Below are 27,431 nucleotides of genomic sequence, written 5' to 3'. Positions count from 1 at the left end.
AATATAGTTTAAGCATTAAATTAAGCATATATTAAAATTAATATCCGTATTTTGAGACAAACCCTTGCAATGTTACTTTCAATTGAATCTATAGTTGGTTTCAAGTTTCACAGTAACCACATACAGCTCCCCTGGAGAACCAGAAATTACCAGCTCTTTAAACAAGTAGGGAAAGCAGCAGGGTTTCAGCTGTGCTGCTCTGTGGCACAGCTTGGGGTATGGTTTATACAACCACCCAATTTCTGCACTGATGTCTCTATTTCTTTCTTGATTCTTTCACTGCAATAATTTTAGACTCATTCATATATTATGTTTGTACAATGCCCATCACAACGTCCTGCTGAGCTGCAGTTTTCATGCATTTGTATAATGTCAGTGTTTGGAAAAAACCCCACTTAGCATGCCAAACTGCATCTGGATGCCTGCCTACAAACATCAGCCTTCAAAACATACAGAATTTCCCAAGTATTCAGGTTTCTGCCACTCCCGAGTTTGCTCTGCAAGAGTGCCCTTAGTCATTCCCTCTCTTCTCTAGGACCTCCAGTGTTTTGAGACAAAGATCTCTCCCCTCACTCCTCAAAGACAGAAGTGGAATAAGGAAGGCTCCAAATGCTCCTTTCTGGGAGTGGAAGCAGGTCGCGGGGAGCAGAGAGGTGTGGGAAGCAGTATTTACCAGTGGCTAGCATATTTCCTACCAAGAAATAAAGATTTACAGAATTCTCATTTTTCTAATATCAGATAAAAAACTGTGTCTGCATGCTCATACTTCCTTCCAACTCAGGTAGCTCACTCATGGATACAGGAGAATAATATACCTCATTGTCGATACTTTCTAACACTGGGCTACAGCGCAATTTCTCCAGTCCTCTGAGGACAAAAAACCCTACATTGATCATCTTCAGGTTTGTTTAGGGGGCTAAGGTCCTTAGGTTATACTTTTTCAAAAAGGGCACTTGAAGATAAAATGCCGTGTATTGCAGCAACACAGTGGAGAAATATTTGTCTGTATTTGTAAATGGGTTGTGGAAATACACACAGATTTTAGTGAAGGGTCTTTTGGGGTTTTCCAAAGCAAGAAAAAAACAGAAGAGAAAGAAGGGAATAGTTTTAAAGGTAAAAGTCCTATCTGAAATAAAACAAAATTCACTGGAAACAAAGCCATTATTGTAGATACACCTGTCTTTCTACTTCTCTCCCTTCAAAATAATTATTTATGCCCACGACCTTTTAAGACAGTGATGTCATAACATCTTAACATCTGCCATATGTTTACTTGTCTATACAAGCACTGCTGTTGATCCTCCTCCTGGTCACAATTTAAGATGATTTAAAGAGAGAGAGAGAGAAGCATCTGTTTTTCATTGCTTATCCTGTCTTAGTCTTGGTAATAACACTTTCACTACTGATAAAACACATAGACTGTGAATTGCATTTACATAATGAACTTCCATACAGTTAAACAGCTGACTTGCTAGCTGTGCAAAACTGATTTGAGGCAGAAAATCTCTTAGGGTTTCTGCTTTCAGAAGCATTTAAAAGTCAGATCAAAACTTAAACTGAAGAGTTGTAACTGACACAATGAACAAATAAGGAAAATGGTAACAATGTGCCTGCTGACACTCATTAACATAATTTTTGACTACTTTTGTTCAAAAAGTAAGCTAAAGAGTGCAAAAGCCTCAATCAAAACACATATTATTAAAATACAAAAAATTTCTATTAAGGATCATGAAATAGTTTTTTTAGGCAATCACATATACATTCCTTGTATACGTGTATATTCATTTAAATAATCAGACACGTAAAGAATGCACCTGGTTCAAAATTACTGCATGTTGCTGATGCTAATCTAAGGCACAGAAAGAAGAATTTAAAGGCTCAATAAATGCAATAATTCCTAGAGTATTTCAGTGCTATTACGAATATGGGGTAAGGAGGGAGGTGAAAGAAAGTACTGGGCTTGTTTGTCACTAAAAGGAAATGACAATACATAGGGTACCAAAATACTAATAATGCAGACTGAATTTTCTTCCTTGGTAGAGAGGAAGCATGTGCTTTCCACTGATGCCTGCAGAAACAGAAAAAAACCCAAACCAAAGTGCAAAGAATGGTAAAAAGGAAGGAAGTAGCTAGTATCAAGCACTCACCGTATTGATCAAATATGCTTTCAAAAGCAATATGTTATTAAAAGACATCCATTTAAACTATATCTTACTATGCTGCTTTAATCTAGCAAAAAATCCTAAAAGGGCAGTTACCCTTTCCTCTTAATCCCAAGTAATTGACTCCATTGCTTTTTCTTGTGCTGGTAAAAGTGGAAATCTTTCTGAGCTACATCTGATGCTACCCAGCTCAGGGGGTGTCCTTGTGAATGCTGATACTGGCAAAACAGCTGATAGGGAAAAAGCAGCTGACATTGAAGAAGCAGGAAAGTTCCTGCATTTTCAATGGCCATTAGCTTTTGTGAGATTAAAATGACCAGGCATAAAGGCAAGTGTATAAACAAAAGCTGGAAAAGGTGAAGGAGATGTATTATATATTTTTTAAAACATTAATCACTGGGCTTTGAACTAAATCCTGCCTTTTTTCAAAATACACTTCTGTTATTTTCCCTTTTACTCTTGCAGAAAAGATCCTGTTGATCTGCTGTAGAGACATGTAAACAAAATGCTTTGTCATTTTTAGAGACTCAAACTGCTGGCTCAGTACTATGAAGGAAGGTATCATGTACATTTGGCAGACATTCTCAGACACCAGTTTCAAAACAAAAGATTAAGTTGGGCTAGCTGCTAATTTAAAAAAATTGTAAGTAAAAAACATTAACAATCCTTAATTTAAAAGTTGTTTCCCCATAGAGGCTGCAAAATACAGTTGTCTGATCTGAAAGAATAGACTAAAACCATTTTAGGTGATGTTAAATGTCCTGTTTCTCTGTTCTTTGTTGAAAAGGAAACATATGATGATCAAGATGAGAGTGGGCACAGAATTTGAGTGGCAGAAAAAAGAAGCATCCTATGTCATGTACAAGGTTTGTGTGCTACACCCACACACTCCTGTGGCCTAGTCTCTCTGCTCTGTCTAAACTGAACTGGGTTCTAAAGAAGTACTGACTTAGTGTAATTTACTACTTGTTAATTTCCATTTAATAAATTAGAATTTAATTTAGTTTTTGGAAATTGTAAAGATCCCCTAAAAGGGAAGTAGTTCTTGAAATATAAATTCAGCTCAAATGGAAAAAAAAAATTAAAAGTATTTAATATTTTATGGGTTTTTTTTTAATTGATGGTTAAACTACTCAGTGATTTATATACGAATCTTATTTTTTAAAATAAAAAGAAAATTTATCCTAAAAATTCCATACATTTGAATTATAATGAACAAAAAATAATTTAATTAACTGACAGGCAATTTACTAAGACATCACCTGGATATTCCGCAGGAATTTAACATCATGTACTTATTGGAACACACAATAAAGAAAGATGATGATGTAATAATTTAATATTGACTAGAGGACCCTTTGAATTGAGCTTTCTTAGGGATTATCAAGGGAAGCGATGAAGATCTCAGGTTTGTTCTGGATTAGAAAGAATTTATGAATTATCAATACTTCTGGCAGGATAAGGGAACTATTTTCTGTTCAGGTCTACTGAGGACTATAACAATAAAAGATTTATGCTAGAAAAATATCAGAAGAAAACAAAAAGTGCCACAAAACAGAACAGAACACACACTCTGTGTGCAGAAGAAGCAACTAAATATTTTATACTCAAATACAGCAGCTCATCATATCCAACATATGTCCATAAGACAACCTAATGGTTTAGTAGTATGAAAGACTGGACTGTTAATTATTAGTGGCTCAAGCAATCAGCACAAAGAAACCATCCAAGCGCAGAGGGGGTGCAGGGTAGGTGTTGAGCCAGGTAAGGGTAGAGGCGATAAGAAGATCCTGGGAGGTGGGATAGTGCTTTTTATCATGCCTAAGTCCTTACATAAGTAACTCAGCTGTGAAAACTCCTCTTCAGGGAAGTTCTGAGACACTGACATGTACCTGAAGGTATTCACCCCTGCTGATGGGCCACAATTGACTCAACTATACTGATGTAAGAGGCAGCAGTAACATCTTAGACCATCAAAGACTCCTGAAGTGTTCTGTAACAGTGTTACATTATCTGCCTCAGGGGAGGTACGTGCAAATTCCCACCAAGACTGAGCACGATATTAATCCAGTGGACCTTGTGTTTTGTAGGCTTCTCCCACCCTCAACAGATCAAGACAGCAACCACCACTTAAACCAATGGACATTGAAATTGCAACAATCAAATCTCATTGGAGGATCCAAGGGTGTTGAATATAAACCTTTCTCTCTCTCTCTCTCTGTGTCTCTCCTTCTTCTCCTAACTTCTTAAAGTCTGCTAATTTAGTTTGTGAAGTACCTTACTGTGGATGTTGCTTTAAAGTTTGCCAAGAACCTCATTCTAACTTCATGTTCTAAAGTTTGCAAGTAAAAGTTATTGAATCTTTTCAGAATTTTGTTGTTTCTCCCATGCATCACTCAGAGTAAATCAGCTAACCTTCCCCTAAACCCACTGAGTGGAACAAAGCCTAAAAAGTAGTCAAATAATATTTGGAAACCAAAGCCAAAAAAGGTCTTACAGAAAAAATTAAGATCTGAAGAAATAATCACATTTCTATTGCAAATAAACTATGACGTTGTGCCAAAGACAAAAATCAGCCTTGTAAATTTCATGTTACAGAGCAGACAAGCGGGAATGCCTGATTTACAGGGCTTACAGGAAAAAAACGCAAACTGTGAATGTGCAACAAAGTGCACATAAGCTGAAAAGACAAGTCATTCAGATGGAAAAGACGCTCTATAGGAGTAAACCATTCCACACAAAAACAAATGTCCTGTACAACGGAAATTTATGGATTTGCAGAGATTTGTATTCTTATGACAAAGACAGAAGTCAACTGTCAGAGGATGTCATAAATTCTCACATTGTGGGGTTTTAGGAAAGACAACCAAAAGAAAATGAGTTTCTTCAAGAAATTTTTCATGGTACTCTGTAAGGTGATAACAAAGACATCAACGGTATCTTCATAAGCTATATGAAATCCAATGAACTGGAATCATTGTCAGTGCACAATTAGACAACTGATTCGAGCAGAAGCATGTGCCTTTAAAAATGAAGTGCATGAATAACGAAAGACTTACAAAACATGCCAGTTGAGATCAGTAGCACTATATCTGGACTAGACTTATTCAAGTGTTCCCCAGGCTGGGGTTCCCCAGAGCTCACTAATGGGACTAGCTTTCTTGATGACACCCTGGGATTGAGTACACCCTGGGCAAGTTTGCAGGTAACACCAGGTTGAGTGTGATCTGCTGGAGGGTAGAAAGGCTGTACAGAGGGATCTGGACAGGCTGGATCAATGGGCAAGTAACAAGTGGCAGGGTGAGAGGAAATGGCCTCAACTTTCACCAGGGCAGGCTTACACTAGATATTTGGGAAAAAATTTCATGGAAAGGGTTGTAAAGCATTGGAAGAGATTGCTGAGGGAAACAGTGGAGTCATCATCCCTGGAAGTGTTCAAAAACTTTGTGGACATGGCACTCGAGGACATGGTTTAATGATGAACATAGTGGTGATTCTAGGTTGATGATTGGACTTGATGATCTTAAAGGTCTTTTCCAACCTTAACAACTCTCTGATTCTATGAAAAGGGGAGTGAAAAAAATTGCACCACTCTCAAAAATATAGTTTCATGTCACAAAAGGATCATGGAAGCTGCCTTGTCTTTGCTAGTTACACCCAAGCAACAATCACAACTGAAGTGAATTCAATATTAAATGCACTTTAACGCACCAAAAGGATAAGAATGTTTGGAAGTGGACTAAGAAAATATTATCATATTTTCATCATATATGTTTCCTGTAAAGTAATACATAGCAGAGAGAGAATTTTTTCATTACTAGTAATTTTTTCAGTTGGTCATAATTTACTGACATATAAGTACACAAATGTAGATCAAATAAATCCTACAAAATAAGAATACATCTAATGAACCCGTCTAATCCAGACATAGGGACTGAAAAATTAGTATTATTTGAGTGTGACCTTAGAGCAGTCTGTACAAGCACCTTCTCTGATCATTTCTGTAGAATTTGGAGCTGAAATTTGTAGAATATGAAATATTGCCAGATCCAGTCAGGTTTGAAGATACCACACAAATGCATCAGACTAACAACATCACTTTGAATAAAGATAGCTTCATCATCTCCACAGCAATATATTAAGAATAAATGAAATTTATAATAGCACAAAGAAAAAAAATTCATGAATTTACCTTATGAAAATTCAGACAACTGTATAAGTAACAAGAATATTGTACGTACTTAGACAAAGGACCTACAACAAAAAAAAAATCAATCTCACAATAAGAAATGAAAGCTGAATCTATTTTGTAGTAATCTATTTTGCAGCATGAGTAATGTTTCCTATTCTGTGGCTTAAAAATTGTATATGATAGATTATCAGTTGACTAAATTAAATTTGAATGTGCAGTGTAGATTTACTATATGAAGAATGTATGCAATGGTGTTTATTGAGGTATCATCTTTCATTTAGCATCCCCCTTCTAATATCTTGCAGGCTTACTACTTTACGTTAATTTTAGTCTGTGCTCCTTACACTTCAGCTTCCTGAAGCAGACAAGATCATTTGTAGCAAATGATACAGTATTCTTAATTTGGAGAAAAATCTTTTGAAGTGTATAAGTTAATGAAAAGAATTCAAATATGTGTAAAACTTAGGCACTATCACGTGTTTTGGTCTTTTTGTTTTATTGTGTTGTTACGACTATTGCTTTTAAGAAATACACTCTTGTTTTATACTTTGGAGTAATTACTACAACTTGTGTTATGTACACAGGCACAAAGAAAAGCAATCAGCATATCATGTTATTCACTGCATTATCTATTTAAAACAAAAAAGAACTTATTTGGTACTAGCCCTCAAACTGTCCGTGGACTCAATTTTCAAATCATCATTCATTTTTCTACAACATAATTTGTTTTATAGCTTCATATCGTAGCATCATAGCAAAACATTTGTGCCACAGGTAGAGGTAACCCAGAATTTACAAAAGGATAGAGGCAGAATTATGGGCCTAATTTCCCCTAATTTCTGTTTTGCCATTATATGGTTCCAGTCAGGAAAGCTGCAAGGACTATAACTTAGAAAAAGATGACATGCTACCACAAGAGTCAAAACAAGCCAAAGCTGCAACTGAAAACAACACATTTTGTAATAAATTAGGTCTTTATGCTGTCTGCATATTCACCTCAGTGAAGTCAGGACTTAAAACCTGGAGGTGAGACCAAAGGAGCAAGTATTCAATATCAGGTTATTAACACATTTATTGTGGTGGCATAACCATTTCCTAACAAAAAGCCATTTTGAAGAGCGTGACAAGGTCGTCTCTTAATTCTTTTTCATTTAAAAGGCAATTGCTTGCAGCAATTACAAGATTAGGACAAAATTAGAGTTAGGTTAAGCTCATTTTGTTCAGATTGCTTTTTGTATGCTTATGTGCAGATAGTGGGTATGGTAAACATGGCATCTTGTGCAGTTACATGTATTTTTGTGTGATTGCTGCAAATATTAAGAACAGGCAGACTATTAGTAGTACTACTATTGCTCTTGCATTCTTGATTTTAGCTTAATCAAGGCTTCGTAAGTATGCACCTAATTTTCATATTTTAAAAAAATTCTAAGGTAACTGTATCAGAAACTTCATTTTTTTTAGACAGAGATTTATACTTCATAAATATTTAATTTATATCTTTATTCTGCATGGCCTTAGAGAGAGTAACTTACATTTATCATCTTTCCCTATGAACCTTCAAAAAACCCCCAAACCATACCCTGAACAAAGAATAAATTATTTTGGCAAACCACATATTCTGTCACAAGAAAGCATTAGATCTGGGCTGGAACATGTAAATGATTAGGTAGACTTTCTTACCAATGAAATAGAGGTCATCCAAAGCTGAGAAATACTTACTCCAAATTAGATAGGTAATGTGCCAAACAGTGTACTTGCCTGACACATAACTGTGAGTTCTTAGTGATTACATGAATGACCTGAACCTTATTTTTTACATTCAATCAGAAAAACCTACATAGTCCATCTAACACTACAGTGAAGTACTGGTTCAGCTCACTAGCTCACAGTTTAAACTAGCTCACAACTTATGAAATTACATTTGAATTATTAATGCTACCTACTTTTCTCCCTTGAGTTCTCTCTCATTCAATTAATCAATCTTAAATTTTTTGGCTCATACAATGTGAAAGCATCACAAATTGAGAAGCTACTGTTCTAGGTTCCTCGTGGTTCTCCTGAGTACAAATCCATACATGCATTTGTAAAATATTGAGAGATAAAGATGGTATTTCTTAGGCAAGTAATTGCAAATGGGACTAATGGCAGAACATATCATATTTAAACACACTGAATGATCCAAACAATAAGTTAATCAAGAATCCAAGAACTATTTTTTAATTTGAATTGTATCAGAATTGCTATATTTGATCATACAACAGACCATATATTTACTAAGATAGTCCTGCTTCCACAGCACTCTCAGTCTGCAAATCTTCATGCACTCTCCTGGAACAGATGTCTGGGGACAGTGAACTTGTCTTTGTGGCCATAGTTCACCATCCAGATCATGAAGCTGTCTGTGGAAGCCAACTGTGTGGTAGTGAGCCCACCACAGCTTAGGGCTGAATGAGACCATTTACATTGAGATTAGCAGGGACAATATGCCCCAGAGCTTGGGGCCTCTGTCAGAGCTGCCTCTCATAACCTTGTGGCCTTTCAGTTAATAGCCAGTCATGCCCCACATCAACTACTGTCTCTGCTGTAGACAGCAGGAACATCCAAAGGGGATCTATAACACATGAGACCCCAGACACTTTGTTCCTCAGTTTGCACACCATTTTCCTATCACCCTTGCACCCATGATTGGAACAGCACAACCTCGTAGTTAAGAGATGATAAGAGTCTTTGTGCTTCTCTCTGGGAAGAAGATAGCTAGAGCCTGAACTCAAAACCCTGCTTCAGGATCCTTACGGATGTTTCCTCCACCATAGCTGCCAGTGGTACCTTAGCCCTATTCATAAATACTAATCAAAAGAAGTCCTGCCAAAGAAATGATGGATAGCCTCACTGTGCCTAGCTGTGCAAAACAACTAAATATTCAAATTGAAATGAAGTAGGTCACAGAAAACAAACAGCTTGACAGCTTGTAGCTGATATAAATTGCTAGCTCAACTGCTAGCATGCTAAAGAGTCAGAGACACAATGGCAGTCTGAACTGTGTGAAAGCTGTCCGTTGCTGTAAATCAGCTTCTTCAACTGTGATAAAATCAGCTATCCAAACAAACTTCTGAGACACTCAGATGTAAAGCTATTACTGCAGAAACAACTCCAGAACATAACTGCAATCTAATGTGCACCTAGAAACCACTCTGTTTCACATCTACAGAATAAAGTTTGTCACCTTTCACCCTTGATATGCTGCCACCAAGTGCTGCCACTGAGAATAACTTCAGAAGACTCTTCTGATGACTGCTGAATTCAAGAAGCTTCTATGATAACAGCCTAGCAGTTTCAGCGCTGTTCTACACTACTGAAGTGTTTAAAAATGTATCTTTGTCCACATTTTAAAACAGAAGAGACACCTGCAAAAACAAGGACATTTTCTTTGAAGATTAACAGTCTTTGCTCTGCTTTGAAAACCAGTCAAATCAGGAAAGCACAAGTCATCAGGTATCTCCAGTTAGATCAGGCTGCTCAGGTCCATACAACCTGTTTCAGTGCTTAATCACCCTTGTGATGACAATTTGTTTCCATTACTCTTGTCCTGACACACAGCATCTTTGAAAAAATTCTGGGTTCATCTCCTCTGTACCCTGATTTTAGGTATAGAAAGGGAGAAATAGGATTTTCCTTCTACCTTGCCTTCCTGTGGCTAAACAAACCCAGCTGTTTTTTGCATGTCATATGCGAAACTCCCTGACCAGTTTAAACGGCCTCCACTAGACTCACTCCAGCATGTCCATATGCTTCTTGTTCCAGGGACCCCAGAACTAGACACACTGAGATGTGGTCTCACAAATAGAGGGGAAGGACCGCTTCATAACATCGTAGAGTCATAGAATCTTTTAGATTCAATCAATTCCCTTGACCCCTGCTGCCTACAACCCTAACAGAGTGCAGGATGCAACTGGTCCTCTTTGCTGAACAAACACATTGGTACTTCATGTTCAACCTTGCTGTCCACCATGAACTCCAGTTTTCACCACTACTTCTAGCATTGAAAGTAAAACAGCAAATGTCTAGTAATGTTTTGATGTTTTTATAAATGATCTAGATGCAACAGCCAAATGTAAATTCAGTACTTTTGTTGACTATATTAAACTAGGAGGAACTGTGGACTACCTCAAGGATAGAGAGGCTTTATAGAGATATCTGGATAGACTGGAGAGCTGGGCAACCACATTAAATTTAACAAGAGCAAGTGCTGAATTCTGCATCTGAGAAAGGGTGATCCTGGGTATACATATGAACTGGGGGATAAGAGGCTGGAAAGCATCCTCACATAAAGAGATCTGGCAAGATCCCTCAAGACAAGATTGAGAAGGAGCAGTTGAGGGTACTTGGTTTGTTCAGCTTGGAGAAGAGCAAGCTGAGGGGTGACCCTATCCTGGCCTACCGCTTCTTCAAGGACAGCAGCGGAGCAGGAGTCGCTGATCTCTTCTCTCTGGTGAGCAGTAACACGACACAAGGGACCAAAGGTAAAACAGGGGAAGTACAGATTGGACATTAGGAATAGGTTCTTCCTGCAGAGAGTAGCTGGTCACTGGATCAGGCTGCCTAGGAAAGTGGTGAGGGCACCAAGTCTCTCAGAGTTCAAGGACTGTCTGGGTAGTCATATAGTTTAGTTTTAGGAAGTCCTGCAAGCACCAGGAGTAGGACTCAATTATCCTATGACCCTTATGGGTCCCTTCCAACTCCAGATATTCTATGATTTTATGATTCTGAGTACATATGGATGAGCTAACTAATTTTACTCAAATCAGGAATTAGTGATATGCTCTCCCTAGAATGAGATTGGGAAGCAGACAGAAAAACAGCAGCTAATGAAAGGATTAACTTGATTAGATAAACTTTCCACAAAAAAATGATGTTAGTAATATGACATTCTAAAATATATTTGTGTTTTATTCTCTGCATGAAACCCAAAGACATTGTTTTAATTTTAATTTTTTTATTTTCATCTGCTTTATCATGTTTATAAAGTCTCGACAATACTTCTGTTTCTAACCTACTTCAGTTTTTTATTTTGAAATAGCCCACTTTTACGAATGGAATTAAAAAACAACAAACTAGTACAAACAGAGATCTGCTAATATGCACATTATCCAAACAAGTGGGGTATATTAATAATCACTGCTTTAAGCACATGTTTTAGCATTTATGTATTCACAGAGTATTCAGAGCACATATCAACTACCTGAATTAATTATGGGTATCTCATTCTTTACTGAATCTTCCTGTTTTGTGTTTTTTTTTTAACTTTGAAACAAATGTATTATGTTATGCTGCCTGTGGCCTCACAGTGAAAAGCTGAAAGTCCACATAGCAGGAAGCAAGTGCTTTAATGATAGTTGATTTGAGTATCTGAGACAGGTCTCAAATGTCATATTCAGAGGCACAGCCCATTGCATCATGGAAGCACAGAAGAAGAAACCTAGAAAGAGCTAAAATTTTAATGGAGCAGTTTTGATACAGACCCATTATGAGTTCCTCATCTTAGCAATTTTGATTTTCTCAGCTTCAGGAAACAAGATAACAAGCTGCTGTTTATTGGTACTGTTAATTCCAGAGTATGTTGCCTCAGCGGTTTCTGAAAAGTCAATCTAGATTCAAGGGATATTAATTCTGAGCACAGAAAAAAAAGGCATTAAAAAGCAACTTTGAGGATGTTAATGCTAGCTTTACTCATGATGATATATAATGCATGCTTCCAAACTGGGATTTTTCATTGGCAGACATCTTTTTCTAGATTATACATATACATTCAGTGCATTCGACAGCATTATGGTAGAAATGCTATGCAAGAAGAGACATATGTCAGCGTAGTTGAGATGGTGTTGCAGTATTAACCTTGTTTTGGCTAAGGCCAAGGAAGAAAGTGTGAACTAGGGTCCAACAGCCATGTCACCCAAACTTAAACCACTGTAGGGTGCTGGTGTCCATGCTCAGAGCTGAGCTGGGACTGGAGCTCCCCAGCTCCTTCCCAAAATCCTGTGGTGCTGAGATGGCACGGGCATACCTGGCAGCTCCCTGACTTTGGGATCCCTGCCTTACTGACATGAAATGACCTCTGAGATTCAAACGAGCATTTACTAACATCTGCTAAGAATAGAATTAGGCTTAGGATGACTGTCACAAAAAAAGCTAGTTATCAATGCTTGAAGCAATGTCATATAAAGTGATCACATCGATACTGAAATAAAGTGTATTCTGCAAAAACAAGCTAAAGTAGAATACTTCATCATGCAATTCCAAGCACTAGGAGCAAATGCTCCATGAATAATGTGGTTTAACTGTAATAAAATCTCATTTTCTGATTACATCAATGCAAACAAGGACTAGAATTGCCATGGATAGTGAATGTATACTTATTGCTCAAAGAAAATTAAAATTTCTATGTTATGCTTCTAATAAATCGAATTAATAAATGTTCTACACACTTCTCTGCAGCTATTCATAGTTATTTAATCATATTAAGTAGTTTGTTTCAACTGTTTGCCCTCCTCATTTACTTTAAGAGGAGAGTACATGAGATTTGATATGGAAAATATTTGCAGCATTAGTTATCCACCCAACTGTTTGCAGCAGAGGTACCTGAATATACACTCAATCTTGAACCAAAACAACAAAGTGAGCATTATACATACCTTGGACTATTGCAGTGTTTTTCCTCCAAGCTTCGAGCTCTGCTATCTGGCAAATAAGGGTCACACCCTCTAAAAATTAGTGAAAGTGTCTCCATTGATTCAACTGGATTCACATGAGTTGGAAATAAATTAATGTAAAATAACTGTGTTAACACATTTCATGATGCTGAGATGCTAAGCGTGTCAGGTAATTTTATGCAAACAATTTGCTCATTTCAGTGCTTGCTTAAAGACTTCGTATTGTAGTCACATCCCTGGTAGACTGTAATATTGGTGAGCAAGTAGTTCTCATTTGCTCAGACTCTACAGACATCCATTTTATCATGGGATATTTTAGTAATGAATTTTAGAACATCAATAAACCAGAAAATTTGCACTATTTAAGAAATAAAAGCAACTAAAAGAAAATAACCTCATCCTTAGATCTCAGATATTAGTAATAGCAGTCATCAGACTCTTAAGATGAAGCAATCCTCTGAACAATTTACTATTCCCATCCTGAATAAGCTAGAGTTCTCACAGTTACCATTAATAAGGAACTGCACAGGATATTTTTGTCTTGATAGATCAGATTTTTATCTTTAAATTGTTCTTAAATAACTGCATGAATCAAGAAAAAATAAGTTGATCACATTTAATTTCCCCCTAGGATATGTCTGAAAATATTTTTTATTCACCTCCCCTCCTCCCCCCATTTGGGTTAGCAGGATCAAAATCACCTTTTTATTCCAGAGAAATGCATCTACACATTAAATTTCCTCATTGGTATGTAATAAAGGTAGCGCATATGCTTGAAACTCAGTGTCTTAATAAGTAGAGCTGCTGATTGTCCCCCACATGGAGTTTTAAAATTTCTTTGCTAATGTGACCATTAAAAAACATTGGTTTTATGCAAAGAAAAAAAGAATATTTCTGCTGTGCAAATAGAAAGGGATTGAGCCCTCCCAAAACTCTCCCTGAGGACTGATAGTTGTTAGTCCACTCACATTCTTATAAAATCAGTTAAACCAGAAAGACATTGTAGAGAATTTAATGGAAATTTATTCAGTCTCTTCAGGACACTGAAATTAAGGAGGGTTGTGACACCTTCTGTTTCCTTATCAATCTAGTTTATAGAGCTAGGATTAGAATGGAAGATTGAGCAGGAGTCCCTCACATCCCTGTTTGCCTTTCCAGTAAGACATCTGAAAACTAAAGAAAGACAGAAAAAAAATGGGCAGCAAGGGAATATCAGTCTGACTTCTGCGGAAGATACAGGGGAATAAATAATCTAATAATCTTCATTGGAAGATGACGAAGATGCACACGCCATGAGCTGATCTATTAAACCAGCCAATTTCCAAACACAGCACAAGAATTCTTAAGCAGAAAAAGCTGCCACATCTGTCTCCTCTGCTCATAATGGACAAAACAAGAAACACAGTTTTTATGTGCAGCAAGAAAGATCCAGGCAGACACCTCAGAAAAATATTTCTGATGGCCTAGACAGGGTCACTGTAAAAGACTGCCTATTGCATTATGGCTTTAGGAACTTAGACAAACACCTAAAGGAATTATCCATGTTGAACTAGTCCTGCTAGTGGCAGGATATAGTAAGCCTCTTTTCGGGTGTCTCTTTTCATAGCGTATCTCAATTTATTCTGTTCTCACAGAAGAAATTAAGCATAGGACCCCTAAAAAATTGGTGTCATATTCTTTTTCAAGACAAAGTTGGATTTGAACTGAATAATACAAAAAAGTATATGGCTTCCAAGCAGTATCACTTTGCAACCAGCTGTATCAAAGACAATACAACATTACAGCCATCGCATCCAAAACAAAAGGGATACCTTTAACTACCGCTCTGCTTGTCTTAAGAAGCATTTTGAGGAATCGCAGAGATTTGGTTTTTAGCATTATTGCCATCATAACCTGGCACCACTATTGTTTCTGTGACTAAACGCTAAACAGCCAAATACCTGAAAACTTCTTTAAATGACACAGTTCAGGAAAAGGGTCAGTGCAGAGACGGGCAGAAATGTAGGGGAAAGAAAATCTGAGAAAAGCTGCAGTATTATGGCTAGGTTGTGCACATCTTCACAGTTTCAATATGATAGTACAGAATTTGCAACCAGAAAAAGACACTGTTCATCAAACATGGCCTCCTGCAAAAGACATCACCTACTAGTCTGAAGTACTGAACCCAAAAGTTGAATAAGAATATATCTGGAAAATGCCTTCTGCTATTCAGGACACTTAGAAAACTCTACATATAATCATATAAAAGTCAGTCTGAAAGGTCCTCTGGATACCCTATAATTAGTTCATCCAGTTGTTGTTTTGGTCTCTCTTTTTAGCTATATGCAAAGATGCATGTCCAGCCATTGCACTGTAAAACTGAGCTGTGATATTTAATTACAATAGACCCAGCAGCAACATGTCATGCCCATTCAAAACACCAGGGAGGCAAAAAAATGGCATCCTTCTGAAACAAAACAATGTGGTGCATCCTCCCTAAAATCTTAATTATGATGGCTCAGTAAGATACTACCTCTCCCATCTGCATTTACAAGCAACAGGTGAAGAGGAAGATAAATGAAAAATGTTTCACTCAATCATCTTCTCACTAATGTAAAGTCAGCCTGATAATTGTTATAATTACATCATAAGAAACTGATATTTTCTTCAGCAACTTCCTTGACAGTGCTAAAAGCACTTTGTCAGACTGTTTCATGTCATCATATTACTTGGTGGATGAAAGATATTTTCGATGAAGTGATTTTATTTCATGCTTTATTACCAGCTTTGACATAAATTTCCAGAGAGCCCCCAGGGCATTTCTTTTTACACTGTAGCATAATCTTGTTAGCAATTCAGGTGGAATAAAACTACTCAGCTTCACTTTGTGGTCTTGTGCCCTGAATTTTTCACATGGCACCCTCTCAAACATAAGGAACAGTATAGCAGAATAACATTAAAATCTTATGCTTTTAATACACTAACACATTAAACAACATTGTATCTGTAACTTCTGGCTTGTATGACTTCTATACTTAGTAGCATTTTGCAATTATTTTTAAAACAATAATTGTTTTTAAAACAATTTAAACAATTGTTTAAATTGTTTAAACAATTTTGTTGTGTTTGTTCAGAGCAAGTCTTAGTTTTTTCTTCTATTCCACTAATATACATAAAAATGCTACTTTTTATTATTTTTATTTCTCTGGAAATTACCATAAATCATCTCTCATGCAGTCACAAATTATGAAACTTCATTTAATTTCTGATAAGCAAGTTTAATGCAGTATTTCATATATTATCAATTAAAGGCCAGTGGGAAATGCTGCCACTTGCTGCCTCTTTAAGTACTCAAATCTGAAAAGGCTGAGGCTCATGGGAAGCAGAGATCATTTATAAGCTAAAACCTTCTGCGTGCAGGAAAAGTGGAAAATCCTGGAGTACTTCTCTGATACCTCTGATATCTTCATCACTGTAACCCATTTGCCATGTGGCACAGAAGAAGGCAAAACCTCACTCTATTTTCTAAGATGAAGGTAAAGATGAAACAGCTGGATTTAGAGAAAGCAGTGAAAATAATATTGAGGTACAAGAGGATAAAAACCTGTAGCAGTTGAAGGATCCTTATTTTAAAACAGCCAAGTATTTTTGTACTGTAGCTGCATCAAGACTGAAAATTTTGTATTACCTTTTCTATTACTTCTTTTTTGAAAAGCACTCACATAGCAGTGACATATCTAGAAAGAAAAAGCTTTTTTTTATCCCCTAAAATTCTCTGGTTTAAAAGAAGAAAGTTTGCATTCACACAAAAAACTTTGCATCTTTTCTAACTTGAAAGTCAAAATCATTTTTCCCTCTACATGGCATTAGGAGATCACAGTCTCTGCCTTCAAGATGTGTCTACTTTTCACATGTAGGCTCTTCCATGGAAACATGACTTCCACTGCCACACTTTGTTTTTATCTCCCACTTTCTCTTTTTCTTAATTGGGAATACAATTCTTTTTGTGGAAACTAATTTGGTACTACATCTATTCAAAGTCAGTGGTCATCAGCCTGAGTCATATTTACGGAAAAGATTCAGTCAATAAAGCAAACAGCTAACACTCTCTGATTCACCTTTGATCACATAAAAAATGTACACTGCACCAAAGAATTAACCACACAGAGTGACTACTTGTTTATATAAAATGAAAAAATCATTATCGACTTCCACATTTCCTCTCCTTTCAGAAGAAATGAACTGACATAATCCATTAGAAACTCCTTACATGTGAACATGCCTGGTTGCCGCATGAAAAGGATCAGCTCATCTCACTGCTGATGAGAGGTATGACTTCAAAAAATAAGCAGCTTTTGAGAATGTGCAACCTCCAAAAGGTATATTATCAGTTCTTCAACCTCAGCTGTGAAGTGTCTTCACCATTCTGCCATTGCTTGGTTGCAGAATGTGAAGTACCAGAGGCACAGCTGACAGCTGAGCAGCAGTAATGCAAGCACACCTGTGCAAAGGGGCTGTGAAGCTACATTGCAACACCCATTGCTCCCCTAATTTGGGGTGTAAAATGAATTTATTGACAACAAAACAGGAGACTGCAAAGACACAGTAATGCCTGCCCCAGGTCTCTCTCCCACCATCCTTGAATGGTGAAACTGATGGCACAAGGAGCAGAACGGATAACAGAAAACTGAATCTTTTTCTTTTCTAGAAACATGGCTTTTGGGCTTCTAACAACAAATAAGTCAGAAACATGCAACATGTTTCACAAATGTGAACAATTATTTTCTTTCTGCCAGTAAAAGAAGTGTGTTTATCAAATAATTTCTTTCTGAATAGAACTTATATGCACTCCTAAAACTCATGTATATTTCACACCATATACAGCATCCCAACCATACCTACAGGTGTGACTAGTTTTTCTATTAGTGACTTTATTTAAAAAAAAAAAAAGTCACAGTGACTGGTATTTTCTACATGCCTGTGTGTCAGGCAGTCTGATCTTAAGGGCTGAACTGTGATTCCTTCCCAAAATGCATCAAATTCTCCTGAAGGATGTATAAGGATGGCTCATTCATTATTTCAACTTAAGTCAGTAAGCAGCTGAGTGCAGACACAAGTAAACTACTATCCTAATTTTACTATCAGTAAAGTGTGTATTACTTTCAAAAACATTTAGTAAACCACCTCGGTAAAGAAAACTGTACGCACTAGGATTCGTTCCAAGAATATCAGTTTTTTCAGTCAAGACTCATTTCGTTGCAGTTTGAAAGGTGGATATAGTAAATTAACTAAAATAATAGAATTCTTACCTATTAAGCAGTAATAAGCTAGAAGACCTCTACTTCCAACTGGACATCAAAATACTAGCCAAGAGCAAAAAACCCTACACATTTCGACTGCCTTTGTGTTTAGATTTCTGCTCATTTTCTCATTGCTAGTGAATAAATAGCATAAAAAGCTTATGCTTCTGTTTTTAAAGACCATAACACAATCTAACATTACGATCTCACAATTATGACACACAAATGTACTTAAAAGTATTTTAAAAAATCATTTATCTTTCCTGAAATATAGGAGTATTCTATCAGTCCAATAACCTTTTTTTAAAAAAAACAACTCTGCAATCCATGTGAGGAATAAAATCACATCCAAAAGATACAGTTTTCACCTCTCTTGTAGTCACTTTTTCTCACAGTATGGGGTTCAGAAGTAGAAATTTTTTCTTTTTTATAAAGAACACACTTCATTCTTCCACCGTTATGGAGAAGCAATTTTTTCACTCAATTTACCAAATCAGATCTTTTTAAATTTTCCTGAAATAAAACTGTATTTGGTAATCAAATAGCAATGTAATTTTAGCTGTTTAAGCTATTGAACACTGTGGTATTTTGCCATGTACCTTAGTGAAGTCTGCCACATATTCCTCAGTCTTTATTCCTGTAGATACCTTCTTTATGGACATAACCAAACTTGCTGTAGGAAAAATATTGTCCACACAGAGCACTAGGATGCTAGTACTATATCCAGATATATCAGACCAGTCAGAAGTTTGTATTAAAAGACACTGTGTCTCATTCTAATGAGCTATTATTCAGCTTTTTAGTTTTCTTTTGGGTTACCTTATACATTCTTGGTAGGGCAATTAAATAAAAATAACTAACAAAAAGAAAATCTAGTTTCTCATTTGATAAGAAATTTAATGTCTGATCTCTTTAAACTTCCACCAGTTCAGAGAGCTAGGTTAGGCTACTCTTTATTTGGTACAGTTGAGCTGGCATTTTTACTGAGTGGTATGCTGGCAAGAAAACATCCAAGGATTTCCTCCATTGTTTCTTCTGATTCACTCAGTTTCCTTTCCTCTGTCCCTTCCAAACTTCCTGTCTTACAAGCTTACTTACTGACATGCAAGTCAAATTCATTATGAAAAAATTTAATAGTTTTATTAAGAAAAAAAAAAAAAAAGAAGGCTGGGTAATTTGTTGTTTTTCCAATGCTGTACACTTGCCCATCTATAAGCCTCTGGTGTTGCACATTATGGACCTTTTATTTTTCAGTCCTCTGTCTACTCTCAGTTTATTTATTTATTATTCTTTAACATATTGACCATTTCTTGATTGCATGGCATGTATTATCTCTGTTTCAAGCAGAAGTGCAACATCTGCAGTCTCTTCTAGGGCATGGGGTCCTTTAAGTGAAATCTTCAGTATGATGACATTCATTCATTTTTAAGAGCACACAACATTGTTCTAAAATGTCCATTTTCTCTAAAACTAACCTGATCATCTCAGAAGAATGATGGTTCTGCACAAAGCCACCTCTGCATATGTGCTTATATATGCTTCTTACTCCTTACTTCAGATAGGAAGGCATTAGTGTACTAGCATGTGTTTAAGCATATTGAAACAACTACAAAAAGTATCAGCATGGAATGTGCTAGAGAAAATAATTATTAGAAGGAAAAATGAGATTTTTATGCAAGTGGCAAAAATCTTGGCTAATAATTTGTTTCAATCTGTACTTCAAATACAGCTCCTAGTACTCTGTGTGCCTGTCAGAAAATGAAAAACTGAGAAAACAGGATTATAGAACCACACCTACAGAGGAGGATATTAGTGAAGTGGGTTAGAACAGGAACACATGCCTAGAAGAAAAGCACAGGGACCAAAACTGGACAACATCTACAAGTGATCTATCTTATCTAAATTATACAAGACTACTGTGGCCAGAGCTCTATCAAATGTTAATTCAGGCAACAGAGCAGTGCACACCAATTCAACAGGATGGAACAAGAGCATAACCTACCTGCTGAACAACTCTTTTTAGTATATATTTAAAATCAGTAATTTCAAGACAATCTGATAGATCTGTTAGTAACACAAAGAGCCTTGCCTCCATGCAAGTCCCAGATTCTAGTGTGAAAGCACTGATGTTACATTTAAAAGTGTATCCACAGAATAAGAACTTTAAACTCCTCATTGAGAAGACACAGAATTAATTGAAAAGTTCATGTTTTCTATTACAAAGGTCCAAGTATGCCACAGTGCTTTTTTGTGTGTATAACCCAGGAAATCTCTGCTATCCCTCATTCTTAAGAATGAGTTATATCCTTGAACTTAATGGTGTCATTCAGCTTTTATGCTCTGGTAGATTAAAATAAAGTATAGAAAAGACAAAGACAGAACAATATCTGGTATTTTTGTACTCTTAATAAATTTACATGGCACATTGAAATAGAGTTTGGCAATGATAGAAAAGCATATAATAATAAAAATATGCCATAACATATCAGGTTTTGCAAAGTTTATTCTGTTATGGAGGGCATTCTCTGAAGAAAAAAGATATATAGAAAAGAGTCTAATGAATGTTTACTTAAAAACAATATTGCATTAGTCCTTAAGACTAATTAATCCAATTGGAAACTGGACAATTAAAAAAATGAGCTTAAATTATTGCACTTGCCTTTCCAATGCGCTTGGATTTACAGGAGCACTTTTCATTTAGAAAAAGAAAAAAAAAAAGTTGACTTCTTTATTTTTTGGAGAAAGATACAAAACAGAAAAGAATACTTCCTATATATAAAAATTTTCAATTTTCCTGAGGAAAAACAGGAAAATATTTATACTAATTCTCTGGTAATTTAATGCTGCTGTTATTAGTCTTCCCTTGATGAAGAATTTCTTCAGGTTGGCTGTTGGAATTAAGTCAATGGGGCCCTGTTCTTATGTCAATCGCTTGCTTTAAACACACTAAATAATAAAAGACAAAGATAAGAAGCAAAATTTTAAGCTCTCTGGGAGCCTAGAAGATGCTGATGTATGCATTTCCCTCTCCAATCAAGCAGCTCTGCTCATGAGCTGAGGAAGGAGCTAGAGTCCCACCTCCTTTGGCTTGGTCTCTCCCACACCTCACACACCCCTCTGTGCAGAGGTTGCTTATCTCTGGTTATTTTCCCTGCTGTTGTTAACTCTGCCGGGTCCACTCACTATCTATTCCTAACAGATTATAGCTGTAGCTTCAGAAAATCATTTTTAGTCAGTTTTTTTAATAATTAATCCCAATGTTCATCCTTAAAATATGCAATGAAGAGAAACCACACACATGGGGCGACATTTACCTGCCAAAAACCAAATACTGCAGATTACCCCGCTCACCCCCTGCACACCGGTTTTGAGAATGATGGTAAAATTCCCCACATCTGAGCTCTCACATCTGGGCAAAATTACGTTTCCCTAGAGGTATCTGACTTGTAGAGTTTGCATATTCTCATGTGTGCTTCTGGGGCTGGGGGAAGCCTTTACAGAACAATCAACACCACCCTCTGATTTGTTCTGTATTAGTTATATTTTGATTTTTCAGCAATCTAACTTTTGTCTTTCTTTTGTTCTTTGGAGCTGCTCCCAGCAGCCATACATCTGGTTTGGAAACAGAAGTATTTTGATACTGTAACCTGTTCCTGCAAGGATGTGACAAATACCTTTACGATATACAGGATGATCACTTGTGCATCACATATACAATAATTATACATACAACATATGCCTGCTAAGTGCACTGTCATACACTACACTGTTCAAGCATGTTACAGTAGTAAGAACTGACCTAATTTCCAAGCTACTCGCATAAAATCAGATGGTTATATCAAATGTTAATACACTGTTAGAATAGACACATTTTATTTGGCTGTATATTAATTTCAAAGCCAAACTATCAAATACTAAGATGAAATGAGATAAATAGTGTAATGAGTCTAATATTTTATAAAATAAAGCCTACAGGGAAATTACTACATTGTTTAAAATTTCATTGTACTATCCAATTAATTTAGATGTTCCAATAAAAAAGAAGACTTTTCAGCTTAATGTAACCTTTTTCATCAAAAAGTTGATTCAAGATATTTTGTTTTCCAGCTACAAATGCCTCTAAAACAGCTTCAGTGGGGTGTGCAGTAGTAGTGGTACTCTGCATGCTGTGGTTAAGAGCCCTCCACGGTATATAATCCCAAATAATTTTTTCAAATAGAAAATAATTATTTCCTAGGAAGGCACATTTAAAAACACTTTCAAAAGCACCATTAAAACTCTAACACTTGGTTTAAACAAATAAAAAAATCAGATAGTTTCACTGATGCTGTCTGCACTGCCAGTCTTTAACTGACCTTATTCCCATGTACAGCTTTCAGCAAGCCAAGATAATTTTTTTCCACTGACATATTGCTCCATTTACAAGTTGGTCTGAGTAGTACTGGACCTTCAGGTATTTCTTAGGCACTACATAACCCAAAGAACAGATAGCAGAGGACTGCTCACAAAGGAACACGCCTTAGAAACAGACACCTTCTTCATCCCTAGAAGTTCACATCTTGATTTTTTTAAGGCAAATAGCAGCACAGAAATCCATCATCCCTCTTTTCCTTTTTACCCCTCTTACAGACCTTTCTCGAGAGCCAAACGTGCTGAACAGAGTACTGACAAACAATATTGGTACCTTCAGGTGCTCACAAGGGGTTTCAAAGGTAGCAGGGAAGGTAATTAATACTAAAGTTGGGACTATTTCTGAGTCAACTTTCCAGCAACAGCCTCTGCAGTCCTGCAGACAGGTGCTGAGCGGCAGACACCAGTTCCCGAACGCAAAGAGGGCTCTCGCCGTACCTTAAGGAGCCTGACCGAGGGGAGGAAGGCGGCATGGCACAGCTTCCGGATGGTCCAGTTGAGTGGCCGGGGAGCATCGGTCTGATTCATGACTGTCCACAAATCCCACCGGGAGATCAATCGCAGACCTGACAGCGCCTACCGCGGAATCCGCCCTCCGGGGCGCGGGCATCCCACGATGGGCGCGTCCCGCCCGGGCCCGCGGTGCCGCAGGGCAGAGACTGGGCTTGACTGAACTGAGCTGGGCTGGGCTGAGCTGGGCTGGGCTGGGCAAGGCTGGGCGAGCGGGGGGGCAGCGGCAGCCGCCGAGCCTCCTTCCTCCAGCAGCAGCCTCCTGAGCGGGGACGGCAGTGCTCATGCATGCCAAATGCGGCTGGAAGGGTGGAGGCGATCCGCCCGTGGCTCTGGGCAAGCTGCCCTGGTGAGCGGAGAGGGGCAGCCCGTAAGAAAACCGGGATGTGGCGCTATCGGCCACGCTCCCTCCCGCCCGCCTCCGGGAGAAGCAAGGTTAGTCAGGCTCAGCCGAGCCTCCCGCCTCGCTCATGCGCTTCCCCGGGCCAAAAGCAGGGCAGAAGGAATTGAATTTAAATAAAGCAAGGGAGGGGTACCTGCACTTTCTTTCCCAAAGCGCTGCGAGGAGAGGGAAACCGGCGTGAGGGGAGGAGGGGCCAACACTCAGACAACAGACTGACAGAGGGAAAATAAATTCACACTTGATTTACTGATACAATGGACCTAGAAAGCGTTTCATTAATTTGGCATAATCAGTGCACTAGCAGCAAGTGGCAGGAGTTAGAAGCTGTACTATAGGAGCACGAGTGCTAACATGTGCATCCTGGACAAAAAAAAAACCAAAAAACAACCAAAACAAAAAAAAAACAAAAAACCAACAAAAACCAAGTCAAAATTCAGCTCATTTTAATATTGTGTGCACTAAATAATTCTTTCAGAGACATGCAAACAACATGAAGTAATATTGCTGGAGCAAATCAAGTATAGAAAAACGTATTTCCATTTTGGGCACTAAATGGCCCTCCCAGATAATGAAGATATTCTTAATGGCAGCTCTCCAGCTAAAGAAGATACCCTTTTCCCCACTGTTTTTCTTATAAGATGAAGATTACACAAAGGAAGAGTTAGAAATTATAAAAGAAAGCCTATAAAGCAATGGTGATTTTTCATTTTGCTAGTAATTACCAGTTTTTACTCAGATTATGGACAAAAACAGCTGCTTCTCAGTAAAGTTTGAGTCCCTCATAACTCAGGTTGGAAAATGCACTTTCAATTTACTTGGCTAGTTTCATTGATCTGCCATTTTCACATTTCCTTTTAACCTTAATGGACATATTTTTCCCCTCTATAATTAATTCTTAGTATCGTGTCTACATTCATCAGCAAAAGCTGAATAATTCTCCAAATGAGAGTAAAGAGATCAAGACTACTGTTTCTTTGGAACTCATGCATGCCAGCAAGCTCCTCTTCACTGCACCCTCTCAAGAACATAGTGCAAAACTGATTATGCACCAGAAAAGCCACCTGTTCCATCCCACTGTACATGGCAAAATTATAGAACTTCAAAGGTGCAGGGATTAAACCATGAGTTGTGTGTGGAAAAGAAAGGGTAGGACACCAGGAGACATTACTTTGTGGCAAAATTTGTGCAGATGAATTTCTGGTTATGGTGGAGCAACTAGTTTAAATTATACATATTTAAACATCTCTTGCTTGAGCTCTTAATGTATTTGTTTCATGAAAGGAGGAAAAAACCCTTGCTATTGATAGTGAAATGGAACTTGAGTAAGTAAGTATAATTAGCTGAAACTTCTTTTCCAAGCTTCTATAAATGAGGCAAAATTAAATAGGTAGAAAAAAAAATTTGACTTAAAATAGCATACACCTTAATAGATGTACAGCATGTTAACTTTGCTCAGTTATAAAGGTAATCATATCCAGTGATTAAGCTTTTGGAGTTCATAGTTAAAAGAAAGCAAAAGACTCAAATCAGAAACAAGAACTCACAACTCCCAAGACCATGGCTTTCCCCTATCCCACACCCTCTCAAGACATACTGATAGGCTATTTTACCCTTGAAGATCAGGAAAGTTTCTTGGAAAGGTACCAAACTCACCACTACCTTGAGCTTTTCACATCCATTTTGCATTAAGCATCTGTAATAAAACAAAATATGCTAGGGACATGTGTACTAGGGACAATGAAGGCAGAGTAATCATAGCATGCTGCCCTTCTTTACAATGAGTAGAGTAATAATTCTCTGAAGATGCTAGAGAGATGAAGACAATGAAGAAACATAACAGATAGCTTTAATAAACTAAAAATAGTGAGCGCAATGTGTCTTCTAGCTTGCACAGAGCTTCCTGTCTCTCAGATGAGCTCTATCATTGCTGCCTTCTGCAAACAGTACCTTAGGGACGAGAGTTGTTTTCTAGTGCAGCGTTTAATACACACCAACCTTTTATCACAGGCCTGATTTCCATGGCCTTGTGCCTTGCCTAGTCATGTGTATTGGCAGAAAGTGAGTGCAAGAATATGAACTTCTGTCAGTCACAGTGAGGAAACTGGTGGAGAGGACATTATCATGTCATGGGTAGATCATTTAAACACTTTTAATTTTATTTTTAATGAATATTTCTTACCTATAAGTAATACTGTTGTGATTTTGAGGCTATTGAGTGTAAATTTGAGGAAACTGAAGCAAGGAGTTTTCTTTGTATTCCCAGCAGCCTCCATCAGTTTTTGGTAAGCATAAATGGTGAAGGGTTGGGAAGTAAAGAAGAAAATTCTGAAAAGTTTTCTTTTCAGACATTCTGACAACAATGGTTAAAAATATAGTGAAAGATTAAGGATATGATGGGATTTTATGTGGTTTGGGGGGCTTGCCAATTCAGTGAAAAAGTCAGAGTTGAAATCTCTTATCCTTTTCCTGTCAGAAAAAGCAAGTGCTCAGCTCAGCTCTTCTACAATCTGAGGCCTATTAGAAGATGCAAAGATGTAGCAATCCCACTAGAATTTAGGTTCCTGCTTTGTTAGATTTAAAAGATGGAGCTGTCACTTTCATATTTAAACTTTGTCCTGGAAGTATGATCACTGCATGATCAGTATTCATATCTAGTTCTTTGTCTCTTGTGAAGGAGCACCTTTGGTACCACAGAAAGGTATACGAAATAGAAGATAAATTCTATTGCTTCCTGCAATACAGAGATATTGCAGATTTTTCTAAAACCTATTGTTAATGGAAAGCATTTTTTGACTACTTCTTTTTGGATTACTGCAATCTAATGTGATAATAATTCTACACTTGGAAAGCTCTGATATGGTAAAATTTAACACCTCTGGGAATGCTACAGAACAGAAAGTGGCTGAGAAACTCATTAACATCCAGACCTCTCTGAGCACATTAGCAACGTCCAACATTTTCAACCTGAGAGCAAACATTAAACAAGATATCATAAGCAAACCCTATCCTGTCCGAGTAACAATTCCTTTATGAAATAAGAGATTCAGTGTAAATGAAAGGCAGAAGGGGCTGGTCTAGAGAGATATAGGAAACTAGAGAGATACAGGAAACTAGAGAGATATATTGGTCATCAGGGTAGAAAACAACCTCTTCTGCCATCACCTAATGTGAGAAATATCAGGCAGAAGAGTTTTCCCATGATATCACACCTGTTCTTCCCATGTACATCATGGAACAGAATTATAAAATCATAGAATTATAAAACAGTTTGGGTTGGAAAGGACCTTTAAAGGTCATCTAGTGTAACACCCCTGCAATGAGCAGGGACATCTTCGAGTAGCTCAGATTGCTCAGAGCTCTGTCCAACTTGACCTTGAATGTTTCCAAAGATGAGGCATCTACCACCTCTCTGGGCACTCAGTATTTTACCACCCTAATTGCAAAAAACTTCTTCCTTATATCTTACGTAAATCAACCTCCTTTAGTTTAAAACCACTGCCCCTTGTCCTATCACAACAGGCACTGATAAAATGTCTGTTTCTAGCTTTGTTATAGGCCACCTTCAGCTACTGGGAGGCCACTATAAGACCTCCCTGAAGCCTTCTCTTCTCCAGGTGGAACAGCCCCAACTCTCTTTGCCCCTCTTCATAGGAATGGTGCTTCAGCCTTCTGATCATCTTTGTGGCCCTTCTCTGCACTGAGGACCCTAGAACTAAATACAGTACTGTGGAGTCACAACAGAGCAGAGCAGAGCAGATGGGCAGTCAC

The 27,431-nt window shown here is 37.4% G+C and overlaps 1 protein-coding gene across 4 annotated transcripts in view; it reads right to left on the bottom strand.

The window, feature by feature from the left end:
- TRPM3 (transient receptor potential cation channel subfamily M member 3) overlaps nt 1–27,431 on the bottom strand; it is a 417,155-nt gene that overhangs the window by 231,977 nt on the left and 157,747 nt on the right. For 2 of the 4 annotated variants that reach the window (XM_017807296.1, XM_017807294.1), the window contains exon 1: nt 23,189–23,387. The exons of 1 other annotated variant lie outside the window; for it this stretch is intronic. In XM_017807296.1, the coding sequence (XP_017662785.1) occupies nt 23,189–23,278 (90 nt within the window). In that variant the 5' untranslated portion in view covers nt 23,279–23,387. Of the gene's footprint in view, nt 1–23,188; nt 23,388–27,431 lie in introns of those variants that run through there. One more of the 4 variants, XM_017807293.1, reaches the window with a different exon arrangement.

The sequence above is a fragment of the Lepidothrix coronata genome, unplaced genomic scaffold, assembly GCF_001604755.1.
Source record: "Lepidothrix coronata isolate B3197 unplaced genomic scaffold, Lepidothrix_coronata-1.0 Scaffold18, whole genome shotgun sequence".
NCBI lineage: Eukaryota > Metazoa > Chordata > Aves > Passeriformes > Pipridae > Lepidothrix > Lepidothrix coronata.
This window is presented reverse-complemented; position numbering and strand designations above follow the sequence as displayed.